The sequence below is a fragment of the Mercenaria mercenaria genome, chromosome 2, assembly GCF_021730395.1.
Source record: "Mercenaria mercenaria strain notata chromosome 2, MADL_Memer_1, whole genome shotgun sequence".
Taxonomy (NCBI): Eukaryota; Metazoa; Mollusca; class Bivalvia; order Venerida; family Veneridae; genus Mercenaria; species Mercenaria mercenaria.
This window is the reverse complement of record NC_069362.1, coordinates 50,132,925-50,156,102: the sequence shown is the minus strand read 5'-3', so window position 1 is coordinate 50,156,102 and position 23,178 is coordinate 50,132,925. Positions and strand designations below refer to the sequence as shown.

The following is a 23,178-nucleotide window of genomic DNA, read 5'->3' as shown; positions in this document are numbered from 1 at the left end:
CAAGAGTGCCAGAATGTCACAATATACGCCCGTCACAGCAAATTTCTTTACTCTAGCACCTGTATTTGCAGATGTAATTTTAATTTTATGGTTGTTTAGTAATCATTGTAATTCTTTTGTTTTTCTAAGTCCACAAAAAAACTCCTTACCAGGTAGAGATACCTTAAAATACACCTAAAATTAGAAAGTAACAACTATGTTGTACCACAGAAAAGTGGTCTTGGTTTTTCCCTACGGTCAATTATAAAAAAGTTACAATATAAGTTATTTATAGTAACAACTAAGGGAAGTTAATCTTTAAAAAAAAAAAAAAAAAAAATTAAAAAAAAAAAATTGTAAGTCCACACAAAAATCCTTACCAGTAGAGATTGGTCAAAATACACCTCAAAATTGGATGTAACATGCATGTTGTACTACAGAAAAGTGGTCTCGTTTTTTTCCCTACGTCTAGTAATGAAAAAGTTAAAATATAAGCTATTTATAGTAACAAAAAAGGGGTAGTAATTCTAAAGAAGGGAACTGCGCATGACACTTCGTCTCATGATGGTGTATAATTGTGCCAAGTTACATCAAAATCCTCTATGCATGAAGAAGAAATGCTTCGGACAGTCATTCTTGTATCTGACCTTTGGCCTCTAAGTGTGACCTTGACCTTAGACTAGGGACCTGGTTCTTGCGCATGACACTCCGTCTTGTGGTGGTGAACATTTGTGCCAAGTTATATCAAAATCCCTCCATGCATGAAGAAGAAATGCTCCGGACAAAGTTTTCATTCTTGTATCCTTTGACCTCTAAGTGTGACCTTGACCTTAGACCTAGGGGCCTGGTTCTTGCGCATGACACTCCGTCTCATGATGATGAACAATTGTGCCAACTTTCATCAAAATCCCTCTATGCATGAAGAAGATATGCTCCGGACAAAGTTTTCATTCTTGTATCCTTTGACCTCTAAGTGTGACCTTGACCTTAGACCTAGGGACCTGGTTCTTGCGCGTGACACTCCGTCTCATGATGATAAACAATTGTGCCAGCTTTCATCAAAATCCCTCTATGCATGAAGAAGATATGCTCCGGACAAAGTCATACTTGAATTTGACCTTTGACCTCTAAGTGTGACCTTGACCTTAGACCTAGGAACCTGGTTCTTGCGCATGACACTCCGTCTCATGATGGTGAACAACTGTGCCAAGTTTCATCAAAATCCCTCCATGCATGTAGAAGATATGCTCCGGACAAGGTCTGTGGACGCCGCCCGCCTGCCCATCCGCCCGCCAGGGGCGTTCCCATAATACATCCCGTTTTTCAAACGGGCGTATAAAAACTGTCTACTAGGGTGTTTAATAACAGGCAAATTGTTGAGAAGCACAATGACAGACTTAAGGTGATCACAACAGCTCACACTGAGCTCAGGTGAGCTAAAAATCATACAAACTTAAAAGTTACTAGATTGCAACTCACTGTTAACAAGACTTAACAGAGCCCGCCCGTTTAGCTCAGTAGGTAAGAGCGTTGGTCTACGGATCTCGGGGTCGCGAGTTCGATACTCGGGCGGGGCGTATGTTCTCCGTGACTGTTTGATAAACGACATTGTGTCTGAAATCATTAGTCCTCCACCTCTGATTAATCATGTGGGGAAGTTGGCAGTTACTTGCGGAGAACAGGTTTGTACTGGTTCAGAATCCAGGAATACTGGTTAGGTTAACTGCCCGCCGTTACATGACTGAAATACTGTTGAAAAACGGCGTTAAACCCAAAACAAACAAACAAACAAAACAAGACTAAACAGACACACATAAACAATCTATTTGCACCACGGCAGGTTAAGAGCTCAGTCTACTCTAGGGAGACATATTAGCTTTCTTGTGCAGGCTTGGTTTTTTCTATTTGTGTTAATTGTAATTCTGAAATTACTTGTAAAACAAATCCTAATTTTGCTTTTATATTCACATCACAAAGACTTGCATTACACTTTATTTATTGAATAAACTGTTCACATGTTTAAGTTTTATCTGTATACACATTTATAATGATCACAGATCACATAATTTGTTTTATCCATACATGAAATATAGCTGAATGTGAATAACAACTTTTAATAACAGTTACTGGATGCTTTGTCAGGCTTTGAAATAAGTATTGTCAAAATAAAGAAAATGGGGACTTGTTGTAATCTGTATTCTAAAATGTACAATTTCTCTTACAACAAGAACAAATAAACAAGAGGGCCATGATGGCCCTGTATCGCTCACCAGGCATATTGACATAAAGATCATCAAGAACAACATTCTGACCAAGTTACATTAAGATATGAACATAAATGTAGCCTCTAAAGAGTTAACTAGCTTTTCCTTTGATTTGACTTGGTGACCTAGTTTTTGACCCCACATGACCAGATTCAAACTTGACTGATGATCATCAAGATTAACATTCTGATTAAGTTTCATGAAGATGCAGTCATAAATGTGGCCTCTGGATTTGTTAAACAAGCTGTTCCTTTGATTTGACCTAGCGACCTAGTCTTTAATCCCACCTGACCTAGATTTAACTTGGCCTTTAGTCATCAAGATTAAATTCTGACAAATTTTCATTAAGATATGGTCATAAATGTGGCCATACAGTGTTAACAAGCTTTCCTTTGATTTGACCTTGTTACATGTACCTAGTTTTTGACCCTAGACAACCCAATATCAAACTTGTCCAATATTTTATTGAGGGTAACATTTTGACCAAGTTTCATTAAAACTGGGCCAAAATTGTGACCTCTTAGAGTGTTAACAAGCTTTTCCCTTGTTTTGGGACCTGGTGACTAGTTTTTGACCCCACTTGACCCAGATTTGAATCTGATCTATGGATCATTAATATTAATATTCTGACCAAGTTTCATGAAGATATAGTCTTAAATGTGACTTTACAGTGTTAACAAGCTTTTCCTTTGATTTGACTTGGTGACCTAGTTTCAAGATGACCCAACATCAAATGTGTCCAAGATTTTATTGAGGGTAACATTCTGACCAAGTTTCATAAAGATTAAGTCAAAATTGTGACCTCTAGAGTGTTAACAGTCAAATTGTTGACGACGGACGGACACGGCGATCTCAAAAGCTCACCTTGAGCACTTTGTGCTCAGGTGAGCTAAATGCTAGAGTTGTCACAGGAGTGACGAATTATACCCCCACAATATGGCCTTATCAAAGAACTAAGCCAATTAACATAACAAAGCAGCATTTTCTTGAGCTATTACTAATGACCTCAAATTCAATCTCCATAGTTTCATGATCCTCACCCATGTGTTCTCAAGTTGTTGTATGGAAAAGGTTTAAATGTTCGGATCATCCTGACCTTTGGAACTCTAAATCAATACAGGTAATCTGCTGGTCAAGACAACCTTGTACTAAATTTTGTGTTTTCATCCCAAGCATCCTGAAGTTATTGTCCAAAAACCGTTTTAAAGAACCGTTATTTATTTTGTTGAAGTTAACATCACACCGACACAGGATAGGTCATATGGCGACTTTCCAGTTTTAATTGTGGAGGAATACTCCAGGTGCCTCTCCGTGCATCATTTTAAATAACCGGGTCAGTGTGACCTTGACCTGTGACCTAAACATCATTAGGAGTCACCTGCTGGTCATAATCAACCTCCCTACCAGTTTTCATGATCCTAGGCTCAAGCATTCTCAAGTTATAATCTGAAAAACATTTCACTGTTTTGCCTTATTGTGACCTTGACCTACGGACCTCAAAGTAAAACTTGACCTGTATTTCATGATGTGACACCTGTTTTACCAAACTTTATCATCCTAGGCTCAAGGTCTCAAGTTATCATTCGGAAACGGTTCAACTGTTCAAAATCAGTGTGACCTTGACCTTTGTTTCTATTGACCTCAAATTCAAACAACCTGTATTTTATCATGTTACACCTGTGTTACAAAAGCTATGATCCCAGGCCAAAGCGTTTGCAAGTTATCTTGACCTTTGACCTATGACCCCAAAGTCGAACTTGACTCGAAACATATTTAAATCGGTCAAGCTTTTCATGAGTTATCATCTGGAAGCCATGAAAACCTACTGACTGAAAGACAGACAAGCTTACTACATGGGGGTATAACAGAACATCCTCTTTAAAATCTCATGAAAAATATGAGAACTAGATGCCCACGGGCAATATGTCAAGCCCGCCAGCTGTCAAAAGGACTGGGAGTTGTGCATGACACTCCTTGTCTCATTGAGGCAAACATTTATGCCAAATAAAAGAGATTGCAAAAAGTTACAATATAAGTTATTTACAGTAACAACAAAGGAACGTAAAATTAAAAAGAAAAAAAATTTAAAAAAAAATTCACACAAAATACACCTAAAAATTGGATGTAACATGCATGTTGTACTACAGAAAAGTGGTCTTGATTTTTCCCTACGACCAGTAATAATTAAGTTACAAATGTAAGCTATTTATAGTAACAACAAAGGGAAGTAATTCTAGGATCTTATGCATAACACTCCGTCGCATGATGATGAACAATTGTGCCAAGTTACATCAAAATCCCTCTATGCATCAAAAAGAAATGCTCCAGACAAAGTCATTCTTGTATCTGACTTTTGACCTCTAAGTGTGACCTTGACCTTAGACCTGGTTCTTCCGCAGGGACACTCCGTCTCATGGTGGTGAACATTTGTGCAAAGTTACATCAAAGTCCTCCTTGCTTGAAGAAGAAATGCTCCAGACAAAGTTGTCATTCTTGTATCCTTTGCCCTCTAAGTGTGACCTTGACCTTAGACCTAGGGACCTGGTTCTTGCGCAGGACACTCCATCTCATGATGGTGAACAATTGTGCCAAGTTACATCAAAATCCCTCCATGCATGAAAAGAAATGCTCCGGACAAAGTCATTTTTGAATTTGACCTTTGACCTGTAAGTGTGATCTTGACCTTTGAAATAGGAACCTAGGGCTTGCGCATGACACTCCATCTCACTGAGGTTAACATTCATACCATATATAAACAAGATTGCTCCATGCATGTCCAAATTATGGTCCGGACAAACAAATCCGGACGCACGCACATACACCGAATAGACATTTAAACAACTATGTCTTCGCTTCCGCAAGTGGGCTCGACAATAACAAAACCAATGTGATAATCACATTATCTCTTAAAGTAACAGAGCTTAGTCAAACACTGCTCTTCTCAAAATATATTTAGTTTCTAAATAAATCCTGAATTCCTATCCTTAAAAGTTTTTTTTTTATTAAAGTTCCCTTGTTCTTCTGTCTTTTTATATTTTTTGGTGTTTCTTTCTTGCTTTTCAAGTATACTGGATTTGTTGACCTTCCATTTTGTAGCTGCCTGCTCTCAAGAAGTGAACCTGTAAAACAGAAATCAAATATTGTAAATTGATAAAAAGAGACCCCAACCAACTTTCATAAAGATCCCATGAAAAATGTGACCTATAGAGTGGTCACAAGCAAAAGTTTACCGACGCACGGACGGACGACGGATGCCGCGCTATCACAAAAGCTCACCTTGTCACTTTGTGACAGGTGAGCTAAAAAATCAATATCTGAAAACCGCTTCCTGCGATAACACTAAAATGTAAATAAAATTAAACCATTTGTTGATGTGATTTTTGGGAAATGTTACCTTGCATTTTGGGATGTTGGGGAAAAAATGCAATATTTTTGGATTGGGAAGTGGCCGAATATAGACCTCTGTCATATAAGGATGAAATGCCCTGCCGGCTAACAATTTCTGACAAGAAATCATTTTGAAAGTTTTTCTTTTCGGTGAGTTCTATATGGAATTAAATTCTTTGGGAAATTTTGAAAGAGGACCACCCCATGATCATTCTGTGAAGTTTGGTGTAAATCTGCCCAGTGGTTCTGAAGAAGATTTTTACAAATTGTTGGCACCATGACAGACATCAACTCATGTTGTCACCCTGTGACAGGTGATCGAGCTAATAATTGTTTAAATTTGCATACATGTATTAAATTTTATGGTTTTGTCCAGAAATGCTTTATCATCAAGAAAATGAAATGGGAGTCTTTACTAAGGACTAAAAAAATTTTGTTGCCGGTAACATGCTAAAAAAAATTAGGGTAGGTAGGTCAGAAAAACTTTTTCCTTGGAATTTTTAAAATTATTTTTAGGGAGACTTTTTGGAAATTATTTTTGTGTCAAAAAATGAATACAAATAGGGGGGTTATGCCTCTAGAGCATCAGTAAGTTCATTTATAACATCACTGTCCATGTTTAAAGCATAAAAAGTGCAGTTTTGCAACTTTTTGTCAAAAAGTTGAAAAAAATGTTCTCAAAGACAAAGGCGGACAGACCGTCCATTTAGGGTCGGGCCAAAAATTTATGGTAGGTCAGGATGCAGGAAACAGACATTTTTTTTACGCCTAATGGTATTTGATTCTATGCACCGACTCAATCGCAAAAATCTGTTCACACAAATACTAATTTGTATACAGTATATCATGCCTTTTGAATGACTGAAACTGCTTCCCATGGTGCACAGCTGCAACTATATAATATTAAAAGAAACAGAAAGATAGAAATACCTTATGAGCCGCAAGCAAGTGGTTTCAGTCTGTCAACAAGCACTTTGGAGCTGAACAACAATACTCTGTATAATAGACCAAGATGCCTGAAAATAGTGAAAGGTGAGCAAATTAAGAAAACATGGACAACCAGCTGTTTTGAAATTTCAAAGGTCTAAGAGCTAACATCCTTTTTGCCGTTTATCAATTTTCATGCCAATAAGATGACCCCAATTATATCATTGGCATGGCGAGATAAATTTGTTAAATAAACTTTTTTTAATGAAAATAAAACGGTAGCAAATTTTGTCAAATGTATAATGAAACGAAGTTAATGCGGTTAAAAATTTCAGTTTTGAAAAAAGAAGTCACTGTATGAGTAGGTTTGTTTACACGACTGACCAGCCAGAACAGCCAAACATTCATAGCTGTCAAGGCTCCACAAAGGCCACGAGTGGTGGTCGGAGTTCGAAGGGAAGGTTTCCCTCGTGAGGGTCTGGAGGGCGATGATCCTTAAATGCCGAGGAAAACGCCTCCTCACATAGAAAGTTTAGACTTTTAACACACAATAGATCTGGTTTTGAATAGTCTCCTCCATGTTTACTTTTTGTGATGTTTATTCATGCGGTAGAAATAACAGGTTGCAACGGTGAATGTAAAAGCTGTATTATACGGTATAAAACACTGTGTCAACGTCACCTTGCATGTTTGATTCAATAATTTTCTACGAAAAAAACAATTGATTGCTTTATTTCTTTAACATGCGTGTGACCTTGAATAGTAGGCATGTGAGCGTGATCTAAGGCTGAAATGCGTGTGGCACACACGCAATGCGTGTGTCTTGACAGGTATAAACAATTCTTTAACCCAGTGAATTCCAGGTACCTTTTTGACTTGGTGGTCTATGACCTTCACTTTGCTCGGTATCATGAAAAGGCAAAAAAAAAGAATGGTAAAGCAGCTAGAAGAATCTCTTATGCCTTCCTCAGTTTAGTATGAACACAGGAGCTGACAAATGCTACAATTGTTTATTGGTATCTGGGCTGTCATGATTCATAAACGTGTAACTTTAAACGTATTTGAGTATGTGTGCAGTGTACAAAAAATCAGATTTCAACTAACCATGCTGGCAACCAGATAGAAAATTTTCCAAGCCTGACACCAATTTCACATGCCCGAACTTAAAGCTGAATTTTGAACCGTAAAAACAACTGGTCTAGCTCATACCCTCAAAATACTTCATCATATTGTTTGGGACCCTGCTCGACTGGGGATTCCTAGGAGAACAGGAAACTGAATGCTCGGACCAAAAAGTAATGTGAGCGGCTTCAGTTTGCATTTGCAGAGCTCAAATTTAATTGTTTGACCAACGTACTGCAAATTTTAGCATGTAGCTTTTTTTTCTTGTTGCTTAATCTGAAATCTACTTGCAAATTTAGACTTTCAATTAAGAATGTTGAATATCCTAAAAAATCATGCAAGAACATCAATATTGTTGCACGGTTTTCCTTGATGTACAATTTTTTGCGTTTAACTCAAATGACCTTCAAAGTAATTCGGAAGCATCATTGATGGTGTAACTTAACTACTGGCTGAACACTACGGCAAGGCAAATTTTCGTACCTAATATTTAAATACCGATTCAACTGTATACATGTACGAATTAGTAAGATAGCCTGCGTTCTAGATTTAATTATAAGATAGACCTCTACATTTCTTTTAAATCAGTAATCCATTCAACAAAAAATGGCTAACCAAAAAAGATGTTGTGTTTTCTGTTATCCTCAAATGAAAGCGAATCTACAAACATTACAAAAACCGCAACAATTTTGACAATTATTTGTATTTACAAATTAAATTGTGTGAAATTTTTATCTTAACTTGCATTCCATGAAATTGACTTGCATTTAGCGAGTCCAAAACTTGAGCCCTGTGATTTGTGAAAGTAATTACATCTTCTGCATGATTATGGTTCTGACTAACTCTTAAACTCTTGCATTTATGGAACAGTTTGAATTCAATTCCCTTTATAATTCTGACAAACTAATCGAGCATGCTTCAGAACTCCAGATAAGGGCTGTATTTTTGTAATTACGAACTTGTTTGGGATCAGATATGACTTTATTTTAAAATGTGGATGTATCAATACGAATTTACTTTAAAATGTGGTTGTATCAGTACGACATGTAAACAGTATTACATATATCGAAAGAAAGATCGAGCCGAATTGCATGTCTGCGCCAAGTTGCGCTTATCAACACTATCTCAACTGTTGACAATTTGCACGGTGTCAAATAAGTGTGGAATATACGAAACAAACACCAATAGCATAATGTAATGCATTAACACATAATTTTTTGGACTTCAAAAATATGCGTCATAAAATCTGAAAAGGGGAAATAATTCTACCAAAACTGAAGGCAACCCAAATTATTTTTATTTTAATTTGTGTCATATTCATGAACAGATGAACCAAGTTGAAAGAAATATCTTTTACTATTTTTCATAAAAAATTTTTGTTGTTTATGTCGAAGCCCGATCGGGCATTGTTACCAGCCTGTTTAAAATCTATATTTTTTTCTATAAGCCGATCCAATTCCCTATAAATTATAATGCTATATTTAGGCCGAGCACAGCTTATCGGCAGAATCATAAGCTCAACTTAATATCTGTGTATACATGCAGTGAGCCTTAAGAAATAATAATCTAAAAGGCCCATTTCAAATTGATGAATAAATAAAAATGTAAAAAAAAAAGGAATTTCTATGCTTTTTATGGGGTGTGGTGTTTGTTTACATTATTATTATACAATGGAAAGTTAGTTACTCACGTTTCTAAAAATGTCAACAGGTCCAACCATTTCACATGCTGTAATGGAGTGCCATCCATATTCTATATAAAAGTAAAATATTCCATTAATCAGTCATGCCTGCAAGTAAAATCACGGATTTTTAATTTTAAAAATTCAATATAGGCTTAATTAGTAACAAAGAAGTTCAAAGAAACTAAGTACCGGAAAGGAATTTTAAAACGATCTGAAAAGCGACACAAAGGTGAATCTATTCTCTCATTCCCCGAGCTGAAGAACTCGTTGGAGAATGTTTTTGTTTCCTCAAATTTTCAAAATGTCGGCGCCAGTAACGTGTATCCACTCTCACTCTAAATATAAAAATGTTCAAATGGTCGCCGTTTTAAAAATGCTAAATCAGTATTGAATAAAGCATGTTTGTATCACAAATTTATATCAGTGTAGTCACGTTACCGGCTGATTAGCTTCTGACGCAACAAAATTAACAGCTTACTTTGAATATTCTTTCGAGTCGCAGACATCTTATTGTGCGGATATTGCGTTTCGCCTACTGATCTGACGGACGCTTATTAACATTAACGAAGACCGTGATATCCCGAATTTCATCGGGATCGTCGCACGCCCATGGTCTAAACCGGAACTCCATATTTTTTTATTTGGATAGTATGTGTTGTTTGGATACCCTCGTATGTTACCGTAGTGGGATTCGATCCCGATTTTCGTCGCTTCGCGACGAAAATCGCTAAAATCGATTCCCTATAAACTTGCACACCTCTAATTTTTTTGGCTGGCTCCACCCCCTTTTTTTAGCTCACCTGTCACATAGTGACAAGATGAGCTTTTGTGATCGCGCAGCATCCGTCGTCCGTGCATAAACTTTTGCTTGTGACCACTCTAGAGGTCACATTTTTCGTGGGATCTTTATGAAAGTTGGTGAAAATCTTCATCTTGATGATATCTAGGTCAAGTTCGAAACTGGGTCACATGCGGTCCAAAACTAGGTCAGTAGGTCTAAAAATAGAAAATCCTTGTGACCTTCCTAGAGGCCATATTTTTCAATGGATCTTCCTGAAAATTGGTCAGAATGTTTGCCTTGATAATACCTAGGTCAAGTTTGAAACTGGGTCAACTGCGTTCAAAAACTAGGTCAGTAGCTCAAGTGATATAAAACCCTTGTGACCTCTCTAGAGGTCATATTTTTCATGGGATCTGCATGAAAATTAGTCAGAATGTTCATCTTGATGATATCTAGGTCAAATTCGAAACTGGGTCACGTGCAGTCCAAAACTAGGTCAGTAGGTCAAATAATAGAAAAACCTTGTGACCTCTTTAGAGGCCATATTTTTCATGGGATCTGCATGAAAATTGGTCAGAATGTTCATCTTGATGATATCTAAGTCAAATTTGAAACTGGGTCAAGTGTGGTAAAAAACTAGATCAGTAGGTCTAAAAATAGAAAAACATTGTGACCTCTCTGGAGGCCATATTTTTCATGAGATCTTCATGAAAATTGGTGAGAGTATTCACATTGATGATATCTAGGTCAAGTGCAAAACTGGCTCACATGCCTTCAAAAGCTAGGTCATTAGGTCAAATAATAGAAAAACCTTGTGGCATCTCTAGAGGCCATATTTTTCAATGGATCTTCATGAAAATTGGTCAGAATTTTTATCTTGATGATATCTAGGTCAAGTTCAGAACTAGGTCACATGAGCTCAAAAACTAGGTTACTATGTCAAATAATAGAAAAAAACGACGTCATACTCAGTTCATGTGGGGACAGGTGAGCGATTCAGGACCATCATGGTCCTCTTGTTTAAAGTTATGGACCCAGAAATAGTAAAAAAATTCACTTTTTCACCTAATTATGTGCCTAGCTCAAAAAGTATTAGATGTAAATTCAGGAAACCTTGCTGGATTCTTTATCGTGATGTGACCTTGCACACTTGGCATTCTTCTTGAGAATCTTAGCTCTTATTACAGAGTTATGGCCCTTGGAATAGCCAGAATAGTGAATTTTTTTTGTGATGCTCATAGCTCAAACAGTATAGGGCCTAGAATAATGAATCCTTTGCATAAAATGTTTGTTGAGGCTATACCCCCATTAGGACTGCAAACATTTCAATTATTGCCCCTTATTTGTGACAAATGTACCATTGGGGGGGGGGGGGCACACCCTGTGTCCTACAGACATATTTTAGTTCCATAAGTGAATTAGGTCGCGCATCTTGGAATGGAAAATTACCATTTATGATATATTCATTTCCTTGAAAACTCGTAAAAGGAAACGTAGCTTTTATTCATATAGATGAATTTGTCTGTGTACCAATTTCCACCATTAAGTCTGTGTATCGGAACAGCAGATTTTCCTCCGTGGGTCACGGGGTGTCAAGAATGATGGTTGTCCAGGTCGTTTCGGCTCTTCCGGTACCCGGCCTGCCATTTTACTTGTTAAGTTGTGCAGGGCACAGTATACAACTTGGCCAAGCAAAGACAGCGAAGCCATCCCTCAATATTTTGATGGCAGTGCTCATTTATGTGGGAGAATATTTAAACCTCATGTTATGTTGAGATAACATTTAAATTCAGGGAAAATGTGGTTTGTAAGCATCTACCGGTTAATGCTATACATGAACCATTTTGGTATACTCAATTTAAATAAGAAAAGAGGTTTGACAAATATTCATTTTGTAACATTTTTAAATATTATTAGGGACCATGTTGATAACTGTAGACATCACTGAAATTCAGAGATAGTTATCGACCCCCCACCCCAATTTGACACCCACAATAGATGCATGTAATATTTTGTGTTATGCAACCTACAAATATACGTCATTAGGTCAAATTAAGGTAACTTTACGTGGACAACCAAGATGGCGTCACGAAATTGGGGTTGGTCACATTATGTACTCATATAGACGATATGCTGCTACAGAGGTCTAAAGATGCATTTTAATCATTTAATACACACATAAACAATTGTAAACATGCATTTAATTTATAAAATTATAAAATCAAATGTTCTGAAACTCACCATGAAAACTAGTCAATTTTTGTGCACATTTTGCGAAAAAGTTATATATCTAAACTGAAAATAATTTATATCCTCATATCTTTGAATATGTCCTCCAGGTGCTCCTTCTATCAACAAAAGAACTTATCCTCTGAGTTTTATGCTATTTGCTCTGTAATTTGGTATATAAATTTCAATATTTTGTTGCAAATAAATTCAGGAACAAGGGGCTATGCAATTCCAAAAATATGTTTATCGTAAAACTCACCCAGTCCTATGAACGGAAAGTGAACCCAAACATAGATGATTTTGGGTATATTACATTGTGTTTTATGACCCTTGCATGTTCAAATGCAGAAATCCTCATCAAACTGGCTCTATATTGTTTGGGAGGCAACAGAAAAATCAAGAAAATATACTTATCAATTACATTAAACATACATTAATTTAGTATGGCCTAAGACCCACACTTTCCATGAGATTTCCATGCAAGTCAGTGAAGTTTTGAAATTGAGGGTTATTCAAACAGTAGCCAGCACATTTAAACAAGGACACAGATTGAAAAGAGTGTAAACGTTTTATTGAATTAAAATACAAACAATGTAGAATTACTAAGAAATGAACACAGCACTCAAAACTCTAAATATGTGAGGATGTAAAGTCTCAGAAATAAGAACAAAAAATACTTACATGTACTTGGAACTTTTTTAATGACCCTCATACACCAGGCAAGTTTCAACTTTTTAGGGTGTCAAATATAGAAATTTATAATTTACCAACCAAATTCCAGAGCATATAGTATAAAACTCAATACATAAGTTCTTTTGTTCATAGGTGGAGCACCTCAAGGACATATTCAAAGATAGGAGGATATAAATTATTTTCAGTTTGGATTTATAACTTTTCTGCAACATGTGCACAAAAAATGACTAATTTTCATGGTGAGTTTCAGAACATTTGATTTTATAGTTTTATAAATTAAATGCATTTTTACAATTGTATATGTGTGTATTAATGATTAAAATGCATCTTTAGACCTCTGTAGCAGCATATCGTCTATACCAGTAAATAAATGTGACCAACCCAAATTTCGTGACGCCATCTTGGTTGTCCGTGTCAAGTTACCTTAACATAAATAACCCGCCAAAACTACAACGAAAATTTCCAGAAGCAAGATTTAGGACACCGGTACTCTTATTGCGTGACGTAAGCACTTCTATTTTTAGAAACGACAACAAACAGTGCCTGACGAAATTGTCTCTGGTCAGTTAAAAATATGGCGCACAGCTTTCAAAAACGATGAAACGAACACATAAAATATTTTTCTGGTACATTTTGATATTATTTGGTTTCCATGACGCTATTTTTACTTAAAAATCAGTTAAGATCAACAGAACTGTCGATAACTGTAGACTGTCGATAATACAGGCACCTGCTCTACCTGGCTATAGTTTTCACATACACTCAAACATGAACATCAAATCAAATGCATCCTTTGGTGGCCCCCTTTCAAAATTGTTCAAAGAATTGAATTTCATGCAGAACTCTGGCTGCCAGGGCAACCGAAAAGAAAAGTCTAATGGTCCTCTATAAAGATTGTTCAAATTGTTTACCTGGGGTGAAAAGAGACCCCCGCCCCAGGGGTCACGAGTTTTACATAGACTTATATAGGAGAAAACTTTAAAAATCTTCTTGTCTAGACCTAGGCCTTTGGTAATTGGTATGTGGTCCTTTATTAAAAGTTACCAAATTATAATCCTGGGATGAAAAGAGGCCCTGCCCAGGTGGTCTTTAGTTTTTCATACTTTAAAAATCTTCTTGTCTGAAACTGCAAGGCCTAGGCTTTTGATATTTGGTATGTTGCATTGCCTTGTGGTCCTCTACCAAAATTTTTCAAATTATGCCTTTGGGGTGAAAAGAGGCCCTGTCCAGGGGGGTGTCAAGTTTTACATAGACTTAATACCGTATAAGTACTTATTTCTGCGGGCTTAATATTCTGCGATTTTTTCAAAAATGAGGTGGTATTAAATTTCTGCGTACCTTATTTCTGCGGTGTCTTCCTTCTCACGTTGATGGGATTTATTTCTGTGGTTCTGTATTCTACGGTTGTTTCATTAATTTCAAATAGACAGATACGTATTTTGTTGTTATTTTGACAGTTATGTTGGCTTCCGGTTTAAAAATAGAAGTTGACGGACACTGATGTAACATCATCATCATCACATAATGTTAATAGTTAAATGCAAGGAGAAACAGTCATTTTATGAATACGATCATGCCAAATATTCTCATCTGTGCATTGTAACGGTATGATAATTTTTTTTAATCACGCCTTTTTCAAGTCCCATACAAATAAAGGTAAACAGACGGATCGGTTGACAATAGACACAAAGGATAAAATGGATTATGTTTGTCACATTATTTAAGATATTTGAAATTGACAGCCCGATGTTTTTTTGTTGTGGATTATAAAACAGCAAAACAATAATAAAACGGTTTCATTATATTACCGTTACTACTAAATTTTCAACTTGCTTCATCGGCATTCGGCTACATGTGGGACAAAAGCTTATAACACTATCAGACATTGTCTTATACTTAACTGAATTATAATGGTGGCTTGTATCGTCGTTTCATGGCATGTCAAGAAAATTTTCTGCGGATTTTAAATCTGCGGTCTTATTGTCTTCTGCAGAAAACGCAAAAATAAAGTTCCCGCAGAAAAAAGTACTTATACGGTATATAGGAAAAAACTTCAAAAATCTACTTGCCTGAAACTGCAAGGCATAGGCTTTTGATATTTGGTATGTTGCTTTGCCTTGTGTTCCTCTACCAAAATTGTTCAAGTTATGCGCGTTGGGGGAAAAGAGGCCCTTCCCTTGGGGTCCCAGATTTAAGATAGACATGTCTATAGGGAAAAATAATCTTCTTATCTGAAAGTTCAAGGCCTAGGCCTTTGATATTTGGTGTGTAGAATTTCCTAGTGGATCTCTAACAAGATTGCCCAAATTATGCCCCTGGGGTGAAAAGAGGCCCTGCCCTGGGGGTCACTTGTTATATGAGTTATATAGGAATAGATACTTCAATTGATTCAATTATTCAATTTAGTCAGAATGATTGCCTGAATGAAATCCAGGAGGATTTTTAATATGGGTCATCTGGGATCAAAAGCTAGGTACCTAGGTCAAATCAAAGAAAAACTGTGTATGACATAGAGGCTGTATTTTTCAGTTGATCTTTATGAATTTTGGTCAGAATGGTAACCTTGATGAAGTGTAGACCAAGTTCGAAAATGGGTCATCTGTTATAAAAAACTAAGTCACTAGGTCAAATCAAAGAAAAACCTTGTGTATGCGATAGAAGCCGTATTTTTCAACTGATCTTCATAAAATTTTGTCAGAATGATATTTTTGATGAAATCTAGGGTCAAGTTTGAAAATGGGTCATCTTGGGGTCAAAAACTAGGTCACTAGGTCAAATCAAAGAAAAACCTTGTGTATGCGATAGAGGCTGTATTTTTCAGTTGATCTTCATGAATTTTGGTCAGAATGATTGTCTTGTTGAAATCTAGGTCAAGTTTGAATATGGGTCATCTTAGGTCAAAAACTATGTCACTAGGTCATATCAAAGAAAAAGCTTGTGTATGCAGTAGGGACTGCATTATACTGAATCTTCATGAAATTTGATCAGAAAGTTTGTCTGGATGAAATCTAGGTAAAGTTTGAATATGGGTCATCTTGGTTTAAAAACTAGGTCACTCGGTCAAATTAAAGAAAACCTTGTGTAGGCAATAGGGGCTGCATATTGCGCTGGATATTTATAGAATTTAGTCAGAATGATTGCCTTAATGAAATCCAGGAGGATTTTTAATATGGGTCATCTGGGGTCAAAAGCTAGGTCACTAGGTCAAATCAAAGAAAAACTTTGTGTATTACATAGAAGCTGTATTTTTCAATTGATCTTCATGAATTTTGGTCGGAATGATTTCCTTGATTTCCTAGCACAGGAGTTCAGCGATTTCTTCATAGATAAAATAGAAAAAATCAGAACTAATACTGCATCCCAGGATCAGAATGAATCATTTACTCCAGAAGACGGATGCATATCACTATGTGATACCGCGCGTTTGACTAGTTTCAGTCCAGCAACAAGGTAGGTGGTGAAAAAGCTTGTTCAGAAGTCAGCTAATAAGTCATGTCAATTAGACCCTCTTCCTACATGGCTCTTGAAATATTGTATAAACGAACTTCTCCCAATATTGACGAAAATTGTTAACATCTCTCTAGAAAGTGCAATCGTGCCAGAATCATTTAAAACATCACGAATAAGACCATTGTTAAAAAAGCCAAGTCTTGACCAAAACACACTCAGGAATTACAGGCCTGTTTCCAATTTGCCATTCCTCTCAAAAATCCTTGAGAAAGTGGTAAACAGAAGAATTGAGGAACATCTGACGAACAATCAATTACCGTATATTTCCGGCCATACGTCGAGGTTTTTTGACCAAATAATTAGCTCTGAAGTCAAGGGTCGACTTTTGGCTGCATAACTAAACGTAGTCATGATCCTCTATCCATTTTCGGATCGAACACAGCGCATGTAAGGCATTCTAATAAGTTTGTTATGATTTTCGCCATTTTGATAAAGGGAAACTACTCTTTGCGCACTAATTGTCTAGGCTAAAAACAACGATTGCCGTTACGTTCCGTAACTAAACAAAATTAGTTTTATTTAAAGTTAATTGTATTTTGAAAAAAAAATGAAAAAATCGTAAATTTTATTATACATAAAACCTAGATCAAACTGCTGTGACCAACAAAACTGACACGAGGCATCTCACAAATTGCCGATAATTACTGGCCATTTGATCTATAAAGTTTAACAGATCGTTACAAAGGACTTTGAGTTTTGGTTTGAATTAAGAACTTGATGTCATTCTGATTCCATTTTTGTTGATACATGCCGGGGCATTAATTATCTTACCACCTATTGTCACAATCGGCAAACAATTAACAGTTTAATGGTACACTTAGACAGATCCACTGCCACATTTTCAATCTCGCTAATCAGAGCCAATTTAAATCAATTAATTCTAACCGCTTACAACCTTCAAATGTACAACTCCCCTTTGCTTTGAAATTTACAGCTTCAAAAGACTTTCATTGTCTTAACAAGTTGTAAACAATATCCCAGGTGTTGTTTTGAAGTATGCCGAGGTAAATGTCATGTCTCACTGAATGGCCCTTTATCGATCTTTGGTTGGCTAAGGGCAGTTTGATTGACAGCGGAGGGCGGGGAGAAGACAACATAATTTGCTGCAACTGCATTGATTTTTCATCTGAGAGTTGTTGACAGTTTATTGCATTTTATCAGGGTTTTTTTTTTTTAACTAAATGGATCATTAATTTATGAAAGAGAACAAAGAGGGTCTTGATCCCTGTGATTTAGTGTCATTACTGATAGAGAATACTCGATAGTGATTATGTTAGTGAGTCTGATGGATTTTAATGACTGATGGATAAACCACTGAAACGTAGGTACAACTACAAATCTTTAATTTTGTTCATGTGTCTGATTATTGATTTTTTTTTTCACTTAGTAATTTTTCACGCTTGTTAATGGTGCTAGATAAATCGCGTATTTTAATGCTTGTTTGTACGGTAATTAACAAATGTTTGACTATCGTTATAAACACATTTATTGGTCATAAAATGAAATAAAATAAAGTAAAATTTTATTTTTTATTTTTGTTTGTTCAATTATATATGCCTTTACTGTAAAACTAACAGTATACTTCAACACTATTACGGCAGTAATAATTTATCGAGGAAACGTAACAAAATCGCGAGCGAAATTAGAAAGATAACTTGCTAGAAACATTTTTCTTTTCACAGTTTTTTGTGCCATAGCAGTTGTTAAAATGCTAGAACTATCCATCCCTCGACTTATGGTCGGGGCAAGTTGAAAATCTAAGATTTTTTATCCAAAGTAGGCTCTCGTCTTATGGCCGAAGTCGACGTATGGCCGGATATATACGGTACATGAAATAAACCAGTCAGCATACAGAAAATTTCATTCAACTGAAACCGCATTGTTAAAAGTTCAGAACGACATTCTCGAATCCCTTGACAAAGGTGACGTCACAGTACTAGTGATGTTGGACCTGTCGGCTGCATTCGACACCATTGACCATAACACCCTTCTTCACAGACTCGAATTTAATTTTGGATTCGCCGATAAACCCCTTCGATGGGTGGCATCATATTTAACAGACCGCTACCAAACAGTATGCATCGATGGCAAACTCTCTGAACCAGTCCTTATGAAATTCAGTGTTCCTCAAGGATCTGTTCTAGGCCCAAAATTCTACAAGATGTACACAAAGCCATTCGGGTCCATCTGTAGAAACCACGGTCTAAACCACCACTTTTATGCAGATGACTCCCAACTCTATCTATCGTTTAAACCAGTTGACCAAGCATCAAAGGCAGCCACAATCACACGAGTTGAACAATGCCTAAAAGAAATCATCTCATGGATGAATTCAAACATGTTAAAATTGAATGCAGACAAAACTGAAGTAATTCTTTTTACGAGTCAAAAACACTTCAAACATGTTGAAAATCTAGAACTGAAAGTTGGAAAATCGAGCATAAGACCATCAAAAACTGTTCGAAACCTTGGTGCTACGCTTGATTCGAACATGCACATGGACCATCATGTTAATTCTGTGACTCGAACATGCTACGGCCAAATACGACACGTTGGTCATATTCGACCATATTTGACAACTGAAGCCACAAAAACCCTGATAAACTTGCTTGTGACCTCACGATTAGATTACTGCAATGCTCTTTTGTACGGCGTGCCAAAATCAACAACGAGCAAACTGCAAAATGTCCAAAACACAGCTGCACGTCTTATTATGAAAACAACCCGTTTTGAACATATAACACCAATCCTTAAAGATCTTCATTGGCTTCAAATACAAGATAGAATCAAATACAAAATTCTCATTCAAACATTCAAGGCCTTGCGTGGACAGTCGCCGGTGTATATGAGAGACTTACTGGAGGTGTACGTGCCAACTAGAAATCTGAGGTCAGCAAGTGCAGCAACAACCCTTGTGCCACAAAAAGGTCGACTGGTTACCTACGGGGATAGAAGTTTCAGGGTTGCCGCCGCAAAACTATGGAACTCTCTCCCTGACAATCTCAGAAAAGATTCATCACTTAATTCATTCAAAAGAGCTCTCAAAACACACCTTTTCAAAATTTTCTACAACACATAGATACCAACTGTGACTGTTTCTACCCATAATAAATATGCCATAGTTATTTTTGTAATACAGAACTACGGCAAGTCATTTGTCGCTGACGAAGATCTCTTAACTGTACAATTCATCATGTAATTAACTAAATTGACAATCCAGCTTTTATTTCATCATGTCACATTTTAAGGGTTATGACGTTCTATGTGTGTGTTTTTCGCAAGACTTGAGTTTCACTTAAAGTGTGTGGTATTCCTATCTAATACAGTACATGATGGCACCATTTACCGGGAGGTTGAACCACTATATGCAGCCCGTCTGGGCGTACCAGATGTTTAAAGCACTGGTATTGGCAATAGGGGTAAAACGACCTCAAGGGTGGGGTGCGGTCATGGCTGTTTGTTACAATAAGGCTGTAAATATTATCATTGTTCATTTATGATATTGTTGTAATAACTATTATTTTTTATTATTATGTATAACGTCATTGAATATTTCATTTATAAAAAAGGCGTTTAATCAAATTGTTCAGTTTCAGTTTTGTGATTGCATATGTCATGTTTTTGTTATTTTCCTACATATCTGCGATGTGTCACATGTTTAATTTTAAAGCGCCTTTGAACGTATATTCCATATGAAAAGGGCGCTCAACAAATCTGGTATAATAATAAATCAAAGAAAAAGCTTGTGTATGCAGTAGGGGCTGCATTTTACAGCGGATCTTCATGACATTTGATCAGAGTATTTGTTTGGATGAAATCAAGGTTGAGTTTGAATACGGGTCATCTAGGTTCAAAAACTAGCTCACCTGGTCAAATTAAAGAAAAAGCTTGTGTATGCAATAGGGGCTGCATTTTACACTGAATATTCATAAAATTTAGTCAGAATGATTGCCTTGATGAAGTCTGGGAAACATGTTTACACTGTTAAGATGTGTTTCTCAGGTGAGCGACCTAGGGCCATTATGGCCCTCCTATGAAGGTACAGCAAAGAGATTTGGACCATCGGTATAATTTTTTAACAGATTTCAGTACTTATCTTGAAGAATCTTTACCATGACCTTCTCACCTAGTTTTTTTAATCCCCACAAGGGGTGGAAGGGTTTTTGGAATGGTATCCGTCTGTCCTTCTGTCCGTCCTTCCTGCTGTCCGTAACACTTGGTGTCTGCTCCATATCTCCTAAATCTCTTGAAGAATTTTCATGAAACTTGGGTCAAACGATCACCTCATCAGGATGATGTGCAGATGTCCAGAACTCATGATTCAGCTGCCCCATGTGGTTCTGGGACGATCTGTGTATGAAAAGAATTGGTACCACTGCCTTATCCTTGCATGATCGTAAGAGGTGACTAATAAGGTATTAACACTTGGTTTTGCAGTAACTCTGTGATTCCAGCAGGTATGCAAATTTTGATTCCATACATGTTTTTTAAAAATTCAATGTAAATGAGATGTGGAACCAAAATTTGTAGCCCTGTTTGGCGCCATATAACCTATACTGTGTTGGTGCACCGTAAAACCCAGATAAATAAATAAACATGATTTTAGCCTTGTTGGCTCAAGGTCAAGGTCCCAACTCCAGGTCAAAGGTTTTAGCCTTCCATTTTGTGTCCACTCTGTATCTTCTAAACCCCTTGAAGGAATTTTGTAAAACTTGGGTCAAATGATCACATCATCAAGACAATGTGCAGAACCCTTGAGCCTTTCATTTTATGTTCACTCTGTTTATCCTAAACCCCTTGAAGGATTTTCATCAAACTTGGGTCAAATGATCACCTCATCAGGGTAATGTGCAGAACTCATGAGTCAGCCATGTTGGCTCAAGGTCAAGGTCACAACTTGAGGTCAAAGGTTTGAGTCTTCCATTTTGTGTCCATTCTGTATCTCCTAATCCCTTTGAAGGATTCATATGAAACTTCGGTCAAATGATCACCTCATCAAGGCAATGTGCAGAGCTTATGAGTCAGCCATGCCAGCTCAAGGTCAAGATCACAACTTGGTGTCAAAGGTTTGAGCCATCCCTGTTTTGTCCACTCTGTATCTTCTAGACCCCTTCAAGGATTTTCATCTGACTTGGGTCGCATAATCACCTCATCAAGAACTCATCAGTCGTCCATGTCAACTCACGGTCAAGGTCACAAGTCAAGGTCAAAGGTTTGAGCTCTGTATCTTCTCAACCCCTTGAAGGATTTTCATGAAACTTGGGTCAAATAATCACCTCATCAAGATGATGTGCATATTTCATGAGTGAGCCATGTCAGTTCAAGGTCAAGGCCATAGCTCAGGGTTAAGGTTTACCCTTTCACCATCCATAACAGTTGCGGGGGATTTAGCTGTCTTTCAGACTGCCTTGTGAAAATTTAAATCCTACTTGGTGGAAAGCTCCGAGATATTTATAAGGAAAAATCAATAAAAGTTGTTTCAGACAGAAGCTAGGATATTTAACCTAAAACATTTCAAGTGACTGAGTGTAAATAAAATTTTAGAGCCGACAAATGTTGTATAAGGATAATCAAGTATAATATTGTAATGAAATTTCTTAATCAGGTCTTGTTAAAATTTTCAGGGACCCACTGGACTAAGAAGATTATAGTAGAAGATGACCATTCTGTTGTCCAGTTGGTAAATATACTACAGCTGGTAGTCAGACATTTCAAGGTGTATTACCCCATCAGGCATTATCTTATACAGCACATGGTGAACTCCTTGCAGAGACTGGGATTTACACAGAGTGTAAGTGTATTCTTTCTTTCATACATTGTCTTAACTGGCTTAAGGTCAAGAAGGCGTAATTCAGCACCATCTAGCGTAACATCAAACATTATGCTTAACGACACTGCATCTTTGCGTTCTAAGTGTTGATGATAAACAGCATGTATGCTGAAGATTTCATTTCGCATCCAGCTTTTCATCATATTTCAACAACTTAATATTTACTTATAGTTCAGAAATGGAGTGGATACAATTACTGCTTACTTTGAATATATTTTAAGCTCACCTGTCAGGTAGTGACAGGGTCAGCTTTTGTGATCGCCCGTTGTCCATCCATCCATAAGGAGAGCTATCCTACTCACCCCGGTGTCGATGTCAGCTTCAGCATCTTTCCACGTCCCCACCTTGGTTAAAGTTTCTTTTACACTTTCTCTTTTTTTCACCTTATCTCTCTAATTACTCAATGGAATGCTTTAAATTTAAAATAGTTATTCCTCACCAACACCCAAATCATCTGGCATAAGGGCCGTAACACGCCGATATTTCATGATTTATCCTCCCTTTTCACTTAGAATTTCAGGTTAAAGTTTTGGTGCACTTTCACTGTCTCAGAGTTATCACACTACAGATTTGATTCAAATTTAAAATAGTTGTTTCACATCATCAACCACATCATATGACAAAAGGTGCAAAACTCTGGCACCAATTTTTAGCTCACCTGAGCACGAAGTGCTCAATGGTGAGCTTTTGTGATCGCCCTGTGTCCGTCGTCGTCCGTCCGTCGTCAACAATTGACTGTTAACACTCTAGAGGTCACAATTTTGGCCCAATC

At 36.9% G+C, this 23,178-nt stretch overlaps 2 protein-coding genes across 2 annotated transcripts in view; one reads left to right on the top strand and one right to left on the bottom strand.

Annotated features, from left to right (window-relative positions):
- The window catches only part of LOC128555113 (target of rapamycin complex subunit lst8-like), a 494,046-nt gene that overhangs the window by 320,500 nt on the left and 150,368 nt on the right, over positions 1–23,178 (bottom strand). The gene's annotated exons all lie outside the window — the stretch shown is intronic.
- The window catches only part of LOC123544129 (transformation/transcription domain-associated protein-like), a 51,549-nt gene that overhangs the window by 10,787 nt on the left and 17,584 nt on the right, over positions 1–23,178 (top strand). The window contains exon 4 of the mRNA XM_053536574.1: positions 22,201–22,367. Coding sequence (XP_053392549.1) covers positions 22,201–22,367 — 167 coding nt within the window. The remainder of the gene's footprint in view (positions 1–22,200; positions 22,368–23,178) is intronic.